Here is an 18405-nt window from a genome sequence, read left to right as displayed (position 1 = left end):
TTTATTTATTTATTTATTTATTTATTTATTTATTTATTTATTTATTTATTAAAGATTTTATTTATTTGACAGAGAGAGACACAGTGAGAGGAAACACAAGCAGGGGGAGTGGGAGAGGGAGAAGCAGGCTTCCCCACAGAGCAGGGAGCCTGATGTGGGGCTCGATCCTAGGACCCTGGGATCATAACCTGAGCCAAAGGCAGATGCTTAACGAATGAGCCACCCAGGCGCCCCAAGGTTAATTTTAGATACATGATAATGTTGCCATGCTGTTTCCTGGCTCCAGCATAAGATTCTTGCTGTACCCCTTCATTCTCTTTCTACCTTATCTCTGGTTAACATCTGGTCAGTAGGATGTTTCAGTATTTTATATAAAAAGACCCATGTACAGATATTCTCCTTCCTGCCCCAACCACATAAATGTAACTTTTCCCTTTTGGTGACAAAAATTTTTGTGATGAAACATATTATAAACTGTGCTAAGCCTGAAGATGCTAATTTCCAGTTTAGAATTAGAAAGACACTGATTTTTGGCTTAATTTCCTTTACTCTAGTTGGGCAGATCTAATCAACACATGATCTAAATGCTGTTAATATGTTCTGTAGGGAAATGTGACTCAGAAGGAGTCTATTACGAAGATCAGTGAAAGATAAAAATAAGTAAAAATCTACACAGAACTGTGAGTTTTAGAAAATTGTAATAATTAACAAATTGCAGAAAAAAGAAATTGGAGAGCACCTACATAATTTCCAGAAGAGTAGGGAAGGAATGGAAGGAGTTTCTGGGAATGTTTGGTTTTGGCTAATGAAATGCTTATTGTCATGCAACACAAATCAGCCAGGGATAGGCAGGTATTCTCCTAATAATAAATGCCCTCATTCTAAGCAATTTTATTTAGTGTTTTCTTATATAATCTGTTAGCTAAATACATTGTGAAATCTTCCATTGTGAAATCTTGCAGATGCCTTTTAACTTTTATGATGTATAAAATGGCAAGTAGTGTTAATGGTGGATCAAAAATGTAGAGTAGAAAAATTTGCATTGTAGGCAAATATAAAACAAGATTTAAAGAAAAATGGCTTAAATAATGCATATTAATCACCTTACATATCAGGTGATAGGCTGACTAAGCATAGATAGAGTAGGACTCACTGCAGACAGCTCCCTGTACATAATGGTCAATTGAGCTGCTAGAGTCAGAAAGACAAACAAAATGTCAACTATCATTATGAAATATATTGAGGGGATACTGAGAAAGAATCATCCCAACCTTTCATGATCGTTTGCAGTTCTGGTCACTGCCCTTCAAGAAAACAGAACAAGGTTAAAAAGTTCAGCAAATTTGGAAATGGGGTGGAGAGACTTCTACATGAGGAAAAACTAGGGGAGGAAACTACAAAAAGATGCCACCATCAAGAAACACCTGTTCCTAAGGGCACCTGGGTAGCTCAGTTGGTTAAGTGTCTGCCTTTGGTTCAGATCATGATCCCAGGGTTCTGGGATGGAGCCCTACATTGGGCTCCCTGCTCGGCAGGAAGCCTGCTTCTCCCTCTCCTGCTCCCCCTGCTTGTGCTCTGTCAAATAAATAAATAAAATCTTTTAAAAAAAGAAGCACCTGTTCCTAAAACTATAAAGATGATAATAAGAGAGACACAAACATACATAATCATACATAAACTTACCAAAACAGAAATGAGGAAGTAATCAGGATTGCCTGAAATGTGAGGGAGCCAAAAAGTGGCACAGATACGATAAGTGCGATAATTGTTTTGGGATATAGAGGAACCAGCAAATGACAACCAAGAAACTAAAGAGATTAAAAATATCAGGCAAAAGAAAAAGAAGTGTGTTCAAATATACAAGAAGTGATGTAAAATAAAAGAGAAAGGGAAAAGGCACTGAAAAAAATTCACCCTAAAGAATTTCAGGACCCTGGAATAGTCTTCAGTTAAATGAATGGAAGGACTTTGTAGCAGAAAGAAGGAGATAAAAAAGAACTTTCTTACGTCTTGGGGTTTTCAGATATATGTTTCTTTCACATTTTCATATATACATATGAAACATACATATCTTAAGTTGTGTTATCTTCTTCTTTCACCAAAATCTGTTTATAAATAGATGGTACTTTTTGTAATTGATGGTGCCTTAGAACAGAAGAATTTCAGTATTTATTTATTTATTTTTAAAGTTTTTTTTTATTTATTCATTTGTCAGAGAGAGAGAGAGAGCACAGCAGAGGGAGAAGCAGGCTCCCTGCTGAGCAAGGGACCCGATAAGGCACTCGATCCCAGGACCCTGGGATCATGACCTGAGCCAAAGGCAGACGCTTAACCGACTAAGCCACCCAGGCGTCCCGAATTTCAGTATTTAAATGTTATTGAACTTAAAGTAGTCTGCTAAATTAGATAGAGACTAACAGTTCTATATAATTTCCTCTGATTTTGCTGATGTTGTTCTGTTACCTTCAACTAAAACTTAACTTCCCCTATCCATATGTTGCTGTTCTAGACGTATGGTTATGTTTATAGACATTAAGAAGCTAGTGAAGTTCTTAGCACAGAACAATCTAAAGATTCTGAGGAGAAACAGGTTTATACATTCGATTAAGAGGCTTTTTCTAACACTGTACAAAATTAGTAGTTTCAAAGTGGGTAAAATAATCCAGAAGGGAGCTTCTTACACTTTTGAGAGGTGGTGGCAGAGAATCACATGATATGCAAATCATATCTATAAAGTTATGAACCTGAATATCTTCTGTGGCTTACTTTATAGTCATGTCCCGATTGTGAATCTTTTGAAGGGAAAAATGACTGTAGTACATGAAGGCTACAGGAACCTGAAGAGTATCATCCTCATTTTTCAGATGTGGATTTGACTCACAGTTAAAAGAATTGCTCAAAGTTATGAACAAGTCAGCAAAGTCCCTCACTACTTGGCTTATTCATTTTCCAATATTATTACAAATATTTACAGAATTGTGTTACTTACCAAGCATAGTCGGGTAAATGTCCACAAGAGAAACAACATTTGGTACTTGTAGGTTGGCCTTAATTCCTGGTCCCATCATCAAGAGTGGAACGTGGGCACTAGCTTCATACATACTCATTTTATAAAACTGACGATGCTCCATGGCCAGCTCTCCGTGGTCTGAGGTGTATATGACAATAGTTTTCTGAAGAAGACCTAACTGGCGAAGAGCTAAAATAATTTCTCCTACAGTACGAATTGAGATAAATCTTAATTAGTTTTTAGTTTGTGTTCTATCACAGTAAGTTTATAACAACTCTGCCTCGCAAGAGGATGCTTCTTAACATGTGAATGTTAGCTAGTGTTCTTAAGTAAGGTATGCCACATTTCATGTGCCTGCTCTTCACCTGACAGACGAGAGAGGAAGGAGAAAATATAGTACTGATAGGATAAGTTTCTTCATCTGGAGATTAAAAAGTTTCTTTATTTGGAGATTATGCTGGCTTGCTTTCTATGTTCCTATCAGAGATTGGGGAAAACTTTTTTCCCCCTTAGTGACTTAAATGAAAAAAGAAAGACAACTCTAGATGCCAGCACTATACGGTGTCCCAGACAATGGAAGGATTGGTATTATCACCAACCCACAATTTCTGCCCCATGGGAGGTCAGAACTTCTTCTCCCGGCTACCCTTTCTCCCAGATCCCCAACTGGCAGGTCAGACTTAGCATATTCTTGGTTAGGGAATAACTGGACAGTAAAATTCCTCTGACCAGTCCCTGTCTCTTAGTGTCCTCTTCGTTGTAATTAAAAGAATCACAGAAAGGCATAGTCCAGAGAGAAGAATCGTCCCTATTTTGGCAATTCCTGAATCCTGGCCTACAGGGGTCTGTATTATTAAAACAAAACCCACAGGTGATTCTGAGGTCCAGTCAAACTGAGAGCCACTGTCCTATGGAGTTATTTACAGAGTGCATACCATCAGGATCTTCCAACTGGACAACTATAATGGCTTCCTAACTGGTCTTCTTGCTCACATATCTCTTTCCCCTCTAACTCTTGTACCACTGGGGTGGCTATCTTTCTAAAATATCTGATCATGTCATACCCCAGCTTAAAACTTTTTCAAAATTTCCCATCGTCTAAGTCTTTAGCGAGCTCAGCACCCTCAACTACCTCCTAGGCCTTTACCTTTTATAGTCCTAAACTACTTAAATCCCTGAACTAGTAATAATTAGGTTAGACTTTCTTGCCTCTGTACATTCTCTGCTTTCTTCTGTGTTGGATGCCTTTTCTCCCACCTTCTACTTGGCAGATTCCCATTCTTCCTTTATGACCAAGCTCAAGCATTATCTCCCTGGCGAAACATTGCCTGCTCCTTCAGGTGGACTGAATCACTGTCCTCCAAGGCCTCTACAACTTGTATTCTGCTGTAGTTACAACAACACGCTACAAGTGCTGGTGTTTAAACTCATCCAGGAAATGTTTACTGAGTTCTTACTATGTGCCAGGCACCATGGATGCAAAGCTAGGCACCTGGGATGCAATCTTGATTAACACTGAAGTCCCTGCTCTCATAAGTCTCCCCTGTTCAATGAAAGCAGACAGTAAACAAGTAAATAGACAAAATAATTGACGATTATGATGTAAACAATCAAGATGATAAGGTAGAGAGTAAGTAGTGTGGTGGGGCTGGTATACTAACTTATGGTGGTTGGGAAGACATCCCTGAGGAGTTGGTATTTGAACTGAGAGCTAAAGACTGAGAATAGCCAGCCATGTAAAAAGCAAAGGGAAGAGGATCCCAGGCAGAGGGAAAAGCAAATACAAAGGCCCCGAGGGGGAGCAAGAGCTTAGTGTTTTTAATTTAAAAAGTGTGATTTCATAATAATATTCAATTAGTACCATCAGTGCCCCAAATAGGGCCTGATAGCTAGCTAGTGGGCACTAAATATTTGTTGAACAAGCACAGTGAACAGTAAGAAATACTATTTGGTGGCGAGACTAGTGTGGATATAACAAGATATCACCTATTTCATAAACTTTGTAGTTAAAGTGAGCTGCTGCATTTCTTTCTCTAAGAGACTTCAAGAGGTATTCCACACTCCCTGCAGCAACATTATATATATATATATATATATATATATATATATATATATATATATATGTAGTATTTCACCTTAGTAGATATGGATGAATGGATAGCTGCAAACTTTCAAAAGTGATTTCCAGGGTGCAAATGGGTGAATACTCATTAACATCAGAAAATATGAAAAACAATTCAACATTTGTATGGATTTAGGATTAAAGAAATTTACTTTAAATATCATTTGCATTTAAGATTGAGTACTTGGAAAATCTTTAAGACTTTTAATTCATATTATACTTCGTATATTATAAATAATTTGTCCATAATTTTTTTTTTTGCTTTCTGCTTTCTACTTTTCTATTTTTGCCCAATGAATGCTTCTTAAGAAATAGCTACTCACTTGTTCACTCTCAAAATTTACTTTGTACAGAAGAGGTGCTTCCCACACTCCACTAATGCAATTTGCTCCACTCTAAAGTATACCAAAATATGAAAATAACTTGTTAAAAAGATGGATTTTTTTTTAAGCCAAGCGTTCTCCAATCTAAACTGGAAACTGCCATTAACTCTGCAAGTGAGTAGGCAAAACACTTTCTTGACAGTCATCTTATGGAAGCAGGTAGAGTTTTGAGCTGAACTAGGGAAGGAAAGTCAATATGATTCTGGACTAGAATACACATGTGGAAAATGATGTCAGGTTTAGTTAAACCCTACGCCTGGGAAGAATGGTTTTGTTTTCTAATTATTACAAGTCTGGGAGAATTCACAAGATTCTGTGACTAAACTCTTATCTCTTAGAATCTAAGCTGCCTTACAATTACCTGTCACATGCGTACCTGTGTTTGGTTAAATACTGATTCCTGTTTAAAGCAGGTAAAAAGTTTTGTGTCAAGCAGGTAATTGCCTTCTATGGTCTTGTCTTTATGTATGAACAAATCTGAGCATTTATTAATTTATGAATAATTAAGATAGAAAAGGCTTTTTATTCCATGATTAATAATGCAAATTATCCAATTTTTATATGTGTCAAGATTTTTATAACTCTAAGCCTTTAGCATCTAAGAAACTGTTGTAAAACATTGTCTGAGGAAGTTCATACAAGTCAGCAACCAGCATGATCACAGTTTGTTGGAAAAATATTATACTTTTTCTTCATTTAATTGCTTATTAAATATACCACCTACCAAGCATGGCATCTGTCTCAGCACACATAGCATAATAAAAGGCCCTAATATTTTTAATTTCTTTTTCTGTAAACTTTCCAGTGCAGTTTTTTGTATACGAAGAGTAATAATCTATAGGGTGCATTTCTGACAGAGGTGACCACTTTGGGATTTTGATGGCATCATAAGAAACCTAAAAAGGAGAGAAGAACAAGGTAGTAATATTCTTCTCTTCTAACAAGTATGTATGGTGAACTAGACAATGCTTAATTACTTAGGAATGTAGAAGAAAATAGTTATGAGTTATGTAAAGAAAATAGTAAATCAAATACATAATTAGGAACAAACTGTTACTATTCCTAGTAACAACAAAATGTATATATTAATATCTGTATATATAGTGAGTTATGAAAATTATTTTTATAATTATACATGACAATGAAAAACATGAGCTATTTTAGACAGTATTCTAGTCCAGAAAAAGTATCCAAGCTTTTTAATATAGTGGGTGACCAACTCAAAATTCCAGAATCAACAAACTCAGAATCTAGATTTTGTTCCCAGTAGTTCACTAGTAAAACTGCCAATATCTAGTGAGACAGCCAAATGTTTGCTAGGAACAAATACAACTTTTTAATATACATATGATTGCTTATAGTTTTGGTGAAAACAAGACTAAACTTAAGTCATATACTTCTTTTAGTCATGTAACTTCATATACTTCTTTTAGTCATGTAACTTAAAAACCTCAGATATCTACTTACTATTTACTTATAAATTATTTGATTCAGTTCCTTAGGCTAGTATTAATTTTTCAAGATAGAGCCAGTTGCAACTTTTTCAGAAGACATGAAGTATCTACAGTTTTGACATTGTTTCCTTTGAAACAGGGTTCGCTAAACAGCATTTCTGATTAGAGTTTTTAAAGCAACTTAAATTCAATTTAAGTTGATACCTTTCAAAACACAGGCGGTCCCATTTGCATGGTTCAGATGTGCCTGGATTTCATTTACCACAGTTTAGTTACATAACACTAGTCCCCCAACAACATACATTTAAATTACCAAAATATATTAACTGTGAGTTACTGCATAAAGTACAAACTTTCACATTCAAATACTGCTAGCTCTTTAGTCTACAAATCCCTTTATATTACGGGTGTGTGTCCCAATCAGTGACTCATCATGTTATTTTTTTCAAAGTCTATCAGTGACTGGTCCCTGCTTATCGTTTATTCGGTATGCATATGTACAGCCAAGGTGTATGTAGCTGGGCTGCGTCCTTGTCTCCCAGTGAGACCTCCATGTGGCATTTTTACAAAAATGGATAATCAAAAGAGGGGATTGGTCAAAAAAGAAGAATGTACAGTAAAGAAATAAAAAAGTGATAACACTGTACATGAAATCTGAATCAAACATTAACTAGAGTTATAGAAAAGAGAGCCAACCCGGGAATGCTGACATTGCCACCATCTGATACACTCTAGCTATGCGGCCAAAGGACCTTAGTGTAGATAAACTCATTGATAAAAATAGGAAGGTCGTTGCAAAACAAAAGGGTGAACATATCCTAGAGAAAGTGACACTGGCAAATATCCATAGGTTAAAAGAACTCTCAGAAACATATCATCACATTGGAAGTTCAAAGGGTAAAATGTTGGAAGGTGATCCACATTTAGAAAGAGATGGGACAGTCTGCCAAGACTTAGAGAAGATGCTTGCTCCATATCTTGTTATACAGTGAGAAGACAAGCAGTTCAAATTCTTGATCTGTTTTTTTTTTTTCAAAAACCCCAAACACTTTAATCCTCAATATTTCTAGTATTTTCAGTTACAGTGCATTCACCATTAGTTTTACTGTCTTTTTTTCATTTCCCTGCACATTTATAACCCAAAATAAGAGAGGCTTAATGTTTTGACAATTTTTGTTGTTGTTGTTTTCTAGATTTTGTTTATTCATTTGAGAGAGAGAGACAGACAGAGAGCACAAGCAGGGGGAGAGGCAGAGTGAGAGGGAGAAGCAGACTCCCTGCCGAGCTGGGAGCCTGACATGGGGCTCGATCCCAGGACCTGGAGATCACGACCTGAGTTGAAGGCAGACTCCCAACCATCTGAGCACCCAGGTGCCCCTTGACAAATGTTTTTAAGAGTCCTAGAAAAATGGTCATTTTCTCAATTGATTGTTGAGATCTCTTTGTACAGTTTCAGCTTGCATGGTCACTTTTACCCCCTGAACTCTGCCAAGTGAAGACTGCCTGCACTCTTAAGAGAACATCTTTTAGTTTCTTTCTTTTTTTAAGATTTTATTTATTTAAGAGAGAGAGCTCACAAGCTGGGCCGGGGCGGGGGGGTGGTAGGGCAGAGGGAGAGATTGAGAATCCTGAGCAGACTCCCACACTGAGCGAAGAGCCTGACCTGGGGCTCGATCCCAGGACTCTGGGATCATGACCCGAGCTGAAACCAAGAGTCGGACACTCAACCAACTGAGCCACCTAGGCACCCCAGTTGCTTTTTTTATAGACACATTATATGCAGATGTGTTAACTCAGAAGTAGATTACTGAGTTTTAATACTTATTTTATTTCTGTAATATTGCCCCTTTGTTTTTTGCAACCAGTTATTGGTCATACTTGATTTACTAAGATACAGAATTTTCAAATTTTTGTTTCAAAGTGATAATAAAAGAAGCAGTGGGCAAGTACCAATAACATAGTTTATAATGTTAACTTGTACTTTTGAGCACACAATAGTGTACTTACCTTTTTAAGCCAATAAAGAGATGTGTGAAATGTTGAAGATCCAAAATTTTCTCCTGAAGATGGTGAAGGATATGGATGTGGTAAATTTAATCCCAAGTACAGAACAAATGGGTGAGTGTAATTACTTGCTTCCTTTCTTAACCAATTTACTGCTCTGTCTGTATTCTCCCAGTCCCTTTCCATTACTCTTACTTTAGTCTTTTTAGGGATAAGATTAACCGTCGGTCTGCCTTCTTGTCTGAGTAAGAAAGCAACATCTCTTGTCCATGCTTCAACACGGTTGCTGAGGGGGCAAAAAAGGTGTATTATAAGGTACTAAAAAAAGATTTAAAAAAACTAAGCATAAATATAAGAAAGCAATATGGAAAACAGTTTTTAGACTCAGTCATGTCCATGTTCAGGCTCACTACATTAGATCTCATTAAGAGTTATTGAGACTTGCAAACACAAAATCCGGGGGAAAAAATGACAAGAATCAAATATTCACCTATATGTCCATTAAAACTAAGATAGATTATTTAGAAGGGTTATTTTTTCTTATAACAAGATATTTAATAATATAAAAAGTGTTTCAAGTTCCTAGTATTTCTCCTGAATTTTCTAGCAATTTGTCTTTTTTCTGTCAGAAGAGAGGTTATTCTTAATCCAGTATAGTTAATATACAATGTTGTATTTGTTTCAGGTGTACAATATAGTGATTCAACAATTCCACATATTACTCAGTGCTCATCAAGATAAGTGTACTCTTAATCCTTCTCACCTATCTCACCCAACCCCCACCACCTCCCCTCTGGTAACAATCAGTTTTTTTCTCTATAGTTAAGATTCTGTTTTTTGGTTTGTCTCTTTTTTTCTCCCTTTGTTTATTTGTTTCTTAAATTCCACATATGAGTGAAATCATATGCCATTGTCTTTCTCTGACTGGCTTATTTTGCTTAGCATTATACTCTCTAGCTCCATCATGTTGTTGCAAATGGCAAGACTTCATTCCTTTTTATGGCTGAATAATATTCCTGTGTGTGTCTGTGTGTGTGTGTATCACAGCTTCTTTATCCAGTCATCTGTTGATGGACTTAGGTTGCTTCAATAATTTCGCGATTATAAATAATGCTGCAATAAGCAAAAGGGTGCATGTATCCCTTTGAGTGAGTGTTTTTGTATTTTTTGGGTAAATACCCAGTAGTGCGATTATTGGATCATAGGGTGGTTCTATTTTTAACTTTCTGAGGAACCTCCATATTGTCTTCCACAGTGGCTGCCCCAGTTTGCATTCCTATCAACAGTGCACCAGGGTTCCTATTTCTTCACATCCTCACCAACACTTGTTTCTTTTGACTTTAGCCATTCTGGCAGGTGTGAGGTGATATCTCACTGTGGTTTTGATTTGCATTTTCCTGATGATCTGTGATGTTGAGCATCTTTTCATATATCTGTTAGTCTGTTCATGTCTTCTGCCCATTTTTAATTGGATTATTTGGTTTTTGGTCTTAGAGATTTTCTACACTAACTCTTTACTGGATATGTCATTTACAAATATTTTCTTCTATTCAGTAGGTTGTTTTCGTTGGTTGTTACCTTTGCTGTGCAGAAGCTTTTTATTTTGGTGCAGTCCCAATAGTTTATTTTTGCTCTTGTTTCTCTTGTCTCCAATGTATCCAGAAAGATGTTCTTATGGCCAATGTCAGAGATATTACTGCCTGTGCTCTCTTCTAGGATTTTTATGGTTTCAGTCTCACATTTAGGTCTTTAATCCATTTTCAGTTTATTTTTTGTGTATGGTGTAAGAAAGTGGTCCAGGTTCATTCTTTTGTAGGTAGCTGTCTAGTTTTCCCAACACTGTTTGTTGAAGAGACTGTCTTTTTCCCATTGCATAATCTTGCCTCCTCTGTTGAAGATTAATTGACCACATAATTGTGGGCTTATTTCTGGGCTTTTTATTCTGTTCTGTTGATCTATGTGTCTGTTTTTGTGCCAGTATATTATTCTGATTATTACAGCTTTGTAATATAACTTTAAGTCTGGAATTGTGATACCTTCAGTTTTGTTTTTCTTTTTCAAGATTGCTTTGACTATTTGGGGTCTTTTGTGGTTCCATACAAATTTTTGGATTGTTCGAGGACTGTGAAAAATGCTGTTGGTATTTTGATAGGGGATTTCATTAAATCTGTAGATTGCTTTGGGTAGTATAGATGTTTTAACAATCTCTATTCTTCCAATCCATGAGCATAGAATGTCTTTCCATTTCATTGTGTTGTCTTCAATTTCTTTCAATCAGTGTTTATAGTTTTCAGAGTACAGGTCTTTCACCTCTTTGGTTAAGTTTATTCCTAAGTATTTTATTATTTTTGGTACAATTTAAATGGGGTTGTTTTCATTTCTCTTTCTGCTGCTTACTAGTGTATAGAAATGCAGTGAATTTCTGTACATTGATTTTGTGTCCTGCAACCTTACTGAATTCATTTATCAGCGCTAGTATATTTTTAGTGAAGTCTTTCTGTTTTTCTCTAAATAGTATCATGTCATCTGCAAATAGTGAAAGTTTTACTTCTTCCTTACCAATTTGGATGCCTTTTATTCTTTTCTCTTATCTGATTGCTGTGGCTAGAAATTCCAGGACTACTATGTTAAATAACAGTGGTGAGAGTGGACATCCCTGCCTGTTCTTTGACCATAGAGGAAAAGATCTCAATTTTTCAACATTAAGTATGATGTTCACTGTGGGTTTTTCACATAAGGCGTTTATTATGTTGTGGTATGTTCCCTCTAAATCTACTTTGTTGAGAGGTTTTTTGTTTTTTTTTTTCCATTATGAATGGATGTTGTACTTTGTGAAATGCTTTTTCTGCCTCTACTGAAATGATCATATGGTTTTTATCCTTTCTCTTATTGATGTGATGTATCACATTGATATGTTTATACTGAACCACCCTTGCATCCCAGGAATAAATCCCACTTGATCATGGTGAGTGATTTTTTTTAAATGTATTGTTGGATTTGCTTTGCTAATATTTTGTTGAGGATTTTTGCATCTATGTTCATCAGAGATATTGGCCTGTAGTTATTTTTTTGTTGTTGTATCTTTTTTTTATATATATATTTTTTATTTATTCATTTGAGACCCAGAGATACAGAGAGAGAGAGAGAGAGAGAAAGCATGAACAGGGAGAGAGGCAGAGGGAGAGGGAGAAGCAGGCTCCTCGCTGAGCCAGGAACCTGATGTGGGGCTCGATCCCAGGACCCTGGGATCATGACCTGAGCCGAAGGCAGACACTTAACCATCTGAGCCACCCAGGCGCCCCCTTGTTGTTGTATCTTTATGTGGTTTTGGAATCAGGAAAATGCTGGCCTCATAGAATAAATTTGGAAATTTTTCTTCCTCTTCCATTTTTTGAAAAAAAGTTTGAGAATAGGTATTAACTCTTCTTTAAATATTTGGTAGAATTCACCTGTGAAGCTGTCTGGTCCTGGACTTTTGTTTGTTGGGAGTTTTATTATTGGTTCAATTTCATTGCTGGTGATCAGTCTGTTCAAATTTTCTATTTCTTCCTGTTTCAGTTTTGGTAGGTTATATGTTTCTAATTTACCCATTTCTTCTAGATTGCCCAGTCTGTTGGCATATAAGTTTTCATAATATTTTCTTACAATCCTTTGCATTTCTGTGATGTTGGTTATTTCTCTTTTGTTTCTGATTTTGAGTCTTCTCTCTCTCTCTTTTGATGAGTCTGTCTAGAGTTTATCAATTTTATTGATCTTTTCAAAGAACTGGCTCCTGGTATCATTGATCTATTGTTTTTTTACTTTCTATATCATTTATTTCTGCTCAAATCTTTATTAGTTCCTTCCTTCTGCTGGTTTTGGGTTTTGTTTGTTCTTTTTTTTCTAGCTCCTTTAGGTGGAAGGTCAAGTTATTTGAGATTTTTCTTGCTTCTTAAGGTACGCCTGAATTGCTATAAGCTTCTTAGAACTGCTTTTCCTGCATCACAAAGATTTTGGACTGTTGTCTTTTCATTTTAATTTGTCTCCATCTATTTTTTTATGTCTTCTTTGATTTCTTGGTTGACCCATTCATTGTTTAGTAGCATGTTTTTTAAATCTCCATCAATTTGTGCTTTCCAGATTTTTTCTTGTGGTTGACTTCTAGTTTCATTGCAGTGTGGTCAGAAAAGATGCGTTGTATAACTTCAATCTTTTTGAAATTATCAAGATTATTTTTTGACCTAATAAGTGATCTATTCTGGTGAATGTTCCTTGTACACTTGAAAAGAATGTGTATTCTGCTGTTTGAGGATGGAATGTTCTGAATATATGTCTTAAATCCATCTGGTCCAGTGTGTCACCCAAAGCCACTGTTTCCTTGTTGATTATCTGTTTAGATGATCTGTTTATTGATATAAGTGGAGTGTTAAAGCCTTCTATTATCATTGTATTGCTATTGATTAGTATTGTATTACTTATATTTGTTATTAACTGCTTTATACATTTGAGTGCTCCCATGTTAGGTGCATAAATATTTACAATTATTACGTCTTTTTGTTGGATTCTCCTCTTAATGATTATATAGTATCCTGTGTCTCTTGTTACAGTCTTTGTTTTAAAGTCAATTTTGTCTGGTATAAATATTGCTATCCTGGCTTTCTTTTGACACCCATTTGCATGATAAATGTTTCTCCATCCCCTTAAGATTTTATTTGAGAGAGAGAGAGTGAGCGAGAGAGCACAAGCAGGGGGAGTGACAAAGGGAGAGGAAGAAGCAGACTCCCTGCTGAGCAAGGAGCCCAATGCGGGGCTTGATCCCGGGTCCCTGGGATCATGACCTGAGCTGAAGGCAGACACTTAACTGTCTGAGCCACCCAGGTGCGCCTGCATGTGTCTTTAGGTCTGAAGCTTTGTCTCTTGTAAGCAGCATATAGATGGGTCGTTTTTTTTGTTTTTGTTTTTGTTTTTTTATCCATTCCATCACCCAGTGTCTTTTGATTGGAGAATTTAGTCCATTTATAGTCAAAGTAATTATTGTTAGGTATGTATTTATTGCCATTTTGTTTTTTGTTTTTTTGTGTTTGTGGATCTTCTCTGTTCCTTTCTTCCCTTGCTCTCTTTTCTCACCATAAGTTGGCTTTCTTTAGTGATTTACTTGGATTCCTTTCTATTTTTTGCATATCACTGTTTTTTGGTTTGTGGTTGCTATTAGGTTTGTTTATAACATCTTCTGCGTATAGCAGTCTATCTAAAGTTGATGGTTGCTTAAGTTTTGTTTTGTTCTGTTTTTAGAGTGGGGGTGGGGTAGGGGCAGAGGGAGAAGGAGAGAGAGAATCTTAAGCAGGCTCCGTGCCCAGCCTAATGCAGGGCTCAAGCTCATGACACTGAGATCACGACCTAAGTTGAAATTGAGTTGGATGCTTAATCGACTGAGCCACACCCGTGACCCATTGGTCGCTTAAGTTTGAACCCAATCTTTACTCCTCTCTTCTCCATGTTTTAAGTACATGGTATCATAGTTTACTTCCACTTGTGAGTCCCTTGACTGAGTTTTACAGAGACACTTACTGTTACTACTTTTGTGTTTCCTACTTTCCTTACTCTTACTCACAGTCTGTCTTTTCCACTCAGAGTCCCCTTTAACATTTCTTGTAGGGCTGGGTTAGTGGTCATGAACTCCTTTAGTTTTTGTCTGGGAAACTCTTTCTCTCTCCTAATCTGAATGAAGTTGTGTGGGCTGGTTCTCTTCCGCAGGGGGTGTGCAGCAACTGTGGAGACTGAGGCCTGCCTGGGCTACTCTGTAAAGTGTGTGCCAGTGGGGGTGCAGTTTTAACAAGGTGTGTGTGTGCTTTGTGGGAGCTGACAAGCTGCTGTCACCAGGACCCAGACCGTGTTAAGGGCAGAGTTGGGAGATACAGTGTTGGCAAGGTTTGCACTGGTTATCTGGGGGAGGGGACCCCCCAGTGCTGCGATGGAGGCAGGCCCAGCTGGAGGGGGAGGAGCATGGTGTAAGCAAGTTAGATGGTGGATGTTTATGCCACACTGGTTTCCGCAGGTGGCTGTGTGTTTATGTTGGGCGGTGGGGGAGCGAAATGGTGCCTGCCAGCTCCTTTGCTCCTGGAGAGGTCCCTCACAGAACTCTGAGTGTAGTAAGTAACTCTCCCTCCTAGATGCTCCAGGTGCTTTTGTAAATGCTGCTTCTATGCTGTATCTCCTTAGGCTGTTGTCTTACTTTCTCTTTAAGGGCAGGGACTTGGCTTCCCATTACCCTGTAGGCTATCCCAGCATGGAACCTGCTGATTTTTAAAGCTCTGTGCTTTAAGAACTGCTGGTTCTAAGAATTCATGAAATTTGACCACTTTTATTTTCAGAGGGCCAGATGCTGTGGGGACCTGTCTTCTCTATGCAGGCTCCCCCATGTGCTAGTCTCTCACCCCTCTCCATGCCCATTGCTTCCTGCCTCCAGTGGCCAGACTTGCAGGGTTTAGCTCCCCACTACATCTCTGCCTTTTCTACCCTCTTCAGCTGTGGCCTCTCCTCTACATTTACTTGTGGAGTTTGTTCTGCCAGTCTTTGGGTCATTTTCTGGGTTATTTACATTGATGCGAGGGTTACTTGCAGTAAGCACAAACATACAACGTGTAGTTTCCTATATGCCAGCATTTCTCAAAGTGTGGCCCAGGGATCTCTGGGAGGTCCCTGAGAGGCTTTCAGGGGGTCCATGAGGTCAAAACTATTGTCATATTAGTAAGATGTTATATGCATCTTTTTCACACTCAATCTCACATGAGTGGACAAAGGGACATAAAATTACCATGTTTCTGATAAAGGCATTCACAATAGGATAAACCCTGTCCTACCCCTACCCGAAGTCTGGTTCTTTATATTCTTGCTACTGGACATGGTCTGTGGACCAACAGCATCAGCATCACCTGGAAGCTTGTGATACAGAAGCAGAATCTCAGGTCCCACCCCAGACCCACTGAATAAGAAAGGTATTTAACATAATGCCCAGGTGATCTGTGTGCATATTAAAGTCTGAGATGCATTGTTCTACATAACAACTAAGAATTCTTTTATGCAGAAACTTCTCAATTTTTAGTTGGATCACCAAAATAGTATCTTCAGTAGCCCATAAATGGGCTACCTTGGTTCAATGCCAGAAAACAAGTTGATGGCCAAATGTACTACCAAACAATCAGCAGTCTGATTAGTTCTTTTTAACAATAAAATATCCTCCTAATATGAATGAAAAAACTCCTACCTAACACATTACCAACTAATTAATGCATAAATTTGCATATATGCCATTGTTGTGTGGGTTTTCTGTGCCAATATGCCAAATTCTGCAGCAGCATTGTTCAGTCAGCAGAAAGCACAGGATTAATTAACATAGTAGCGATCTCTTCTGAAAAAATATGGCACATTACAATTGATCACATGACCATTTTCTTTCAAGATGAATTCTGAGGTTAGGCTTAACCTGCAGCTTCCTAAGATAATTAACTCTCAGTCTTCAAGAGTTTTGTGGATATTTCTTTTTCTCTCTCTCTCTCACAAATACACAATTATTGTTTCTGATGGGATTTAAACAGCTAGATGTATCTCAGATAAGTCTCCTTAATGAAAATGTTACAATTCTGAATAATGTACCTTGCAAATTCTGGTATCAGCCTAACACATTCTATAAAAGAAAAAAGAAATCCATACTCCTTTCCATTAAATATTCTTCCCTCAATATTGTGAGAAATACATACACCATTTTTTAAAGAACTTGTAAGGCTGTCACCTATCTTCCTCACATATAGGGACACTCAAAAAACAGTCTGTTTTAGTGGAATGAATAAACTCTAGCAAATTCAAGTTGGAACATTCCTTTTCAACATACATTATTTAAATGCTGAATATATGCATGCTTTCTCATTGATTAATTTTATTAATTCCAACCATTTTTTTTGGTGAAATTAAAGTGGCCAGTGCTCCTTATTCTTTTTTTTAAATTCATAGAGCTATTTGTAAATAAGATGAAAATCATGGATTTTCACTAAATGATATAATTTTCACTAAATGGTATAATTCATTATTAATACTTGTGTAAAATATTAATTTAATAATGTTAACATAATACTTTGTATTTTAAATATTTCATAATTAGTTTTTATTATAAATATATTTTTTATATAATAATATTAAATGCATAGTAAACAAATTCTCTTTTTCATGGCTAACTATAATAGAATGTAGGCAATAAAAGAGCCACCTGGAGGATGGAAATACTTAAAAGAACACAGGAAAACTCTGAATGGATGGCAAATTAGATCAATCAAAAAATTACATGAATGAGGGAAGCCTGGGTGGCTCAGTTGGTTAAGCATCTGCCTTCAGCTCAGGTCATGATCCCAGGGTCCTAGGATCGAGCCCCGCATCAGGCTCCCTGCTCGGTGGAGCCTGCTTCTCCCTCTGCCTCTACTGCTCCCCCTGCTTGTGCTCTCTCTCTCTTTCTGACAAAAATAATAAATAAAATCTAAAAAAAAAAAATTACATGAACTCAAAAAGTTCACATAAAATAATCGTGGGACTTGACTAGAGAGCAAAAAATCTGTTCAAGGGTGAAAAGAATAAAACATAAACATTCCCAAGTTGTTACTATTTTTTTTTTTTAACAGAACAAAAACTTTGTGGAGATTCTCAAATTCAGCTTACCAGATGAAGTGTGCAGGTTTTTTTTTTTTTTTTTTGCCAGCTGTCTGAACCTATTACTGAAGTCCTTCTCACATACGAAAGCTTTACCTTTCATTGCTTCCCTACAGGAATTCTGGTTTATCCAATGTTCTCCAAAAGGTCTGTACTCTCCTACTTGGATGCCTTTCTTTAGTTTTTCCTTCCTGTCCATTTTGGCCTAGTAATGTTCTACTTCTATGAAAGCTTATCAAATCTAAAATGCTATTAAAACTATATATACTATTTAAAAAAATATATATGTATGTATATCTATCTATAGATAGATAGATATACACTATTAAGAAAAATACTGCCAGTTAGACTATAACAGAATTTTGTAATCTCAACAGTAAGATACATTGCAATTTCAGAGATAAATTGTGAAAAAGAAAGAAGTGCCACCTTAGAATAAATTAAATACAGCCTTTACTCCCATCTCCTGAAAAAAACATCTGGATGTGATCTCTTCCTCCTTTAAACAGAATTAAACATATTTTGCCCTGTACTGTAGTTATCGAGACTTTTTTTTAACCCTTTTAAAACCATACGTCTCTTCAGCTAGGTCGTATCTGGCTAATGCTAATGTTCATTTGAAAAGTTAAATCTCCCTATTACTAGATACCTTCAGACTCGTCTCAAATAGATTGACATAAATTTCCACAAATGGCTAACACTGGCCAAAGTAGGAGACATAAACTTCCTTATAGGCAGCTAAACCCTAATACATTAAAG

The 18405-nt window shown here is 36.8% G+C and overlaps 1 protein-coding gene across 2 annotated transcripts in view; it reads right to left on the bottom strand.

The window, feature by feature from the left end:
- The window catches only part of ARSK (arylsulfatase family member K), a 43140-nt gene that overhangs the window by 8972 nt on the left and 15763 nt on the right, over positions 1-18405 (bottom strand). For both annotated transcript variants that reach the window (XM_035014883.1, XM_035014882.1), the window contains exons 4-6: positions 8977-9259; positions 6240-6411; positions 2990-3214 (exon numbers count right to left, since the gene is read on the bottom strand). In XM_035014883.1, the coding sequence (XP_034870774.1) occupies positions 2990-3214; positions 6240-6411; positions 8977-9259 (680 nt within the window). The remainder of the gene's footprint in view (positions 1-2989; positions 3215-6239; positions 6412-8976; positions 9260-18405) is intronic.

This window comes from Mirounga leonina, unplaced genomic scaffold (assembly GCF_011800145.1).
Source record: "Mirounga leonina isolate KUSES-001 unplaced genomic scaffold, KU_Mleo_1.0 Mir_168, whole genome shotgun sequence".
Classification (NCBI taxonomy): domain Eukaryota; kingdom Metazoa; phylum Chordata; class Mammalia; order Carnivora; family Phocidae; genus Mirounga; species Mirounga leonina.
Note: the sequence above shows the minus strand (reverse complement) of the source record. Positions and strands in the feature narration are given on the sequence as shown.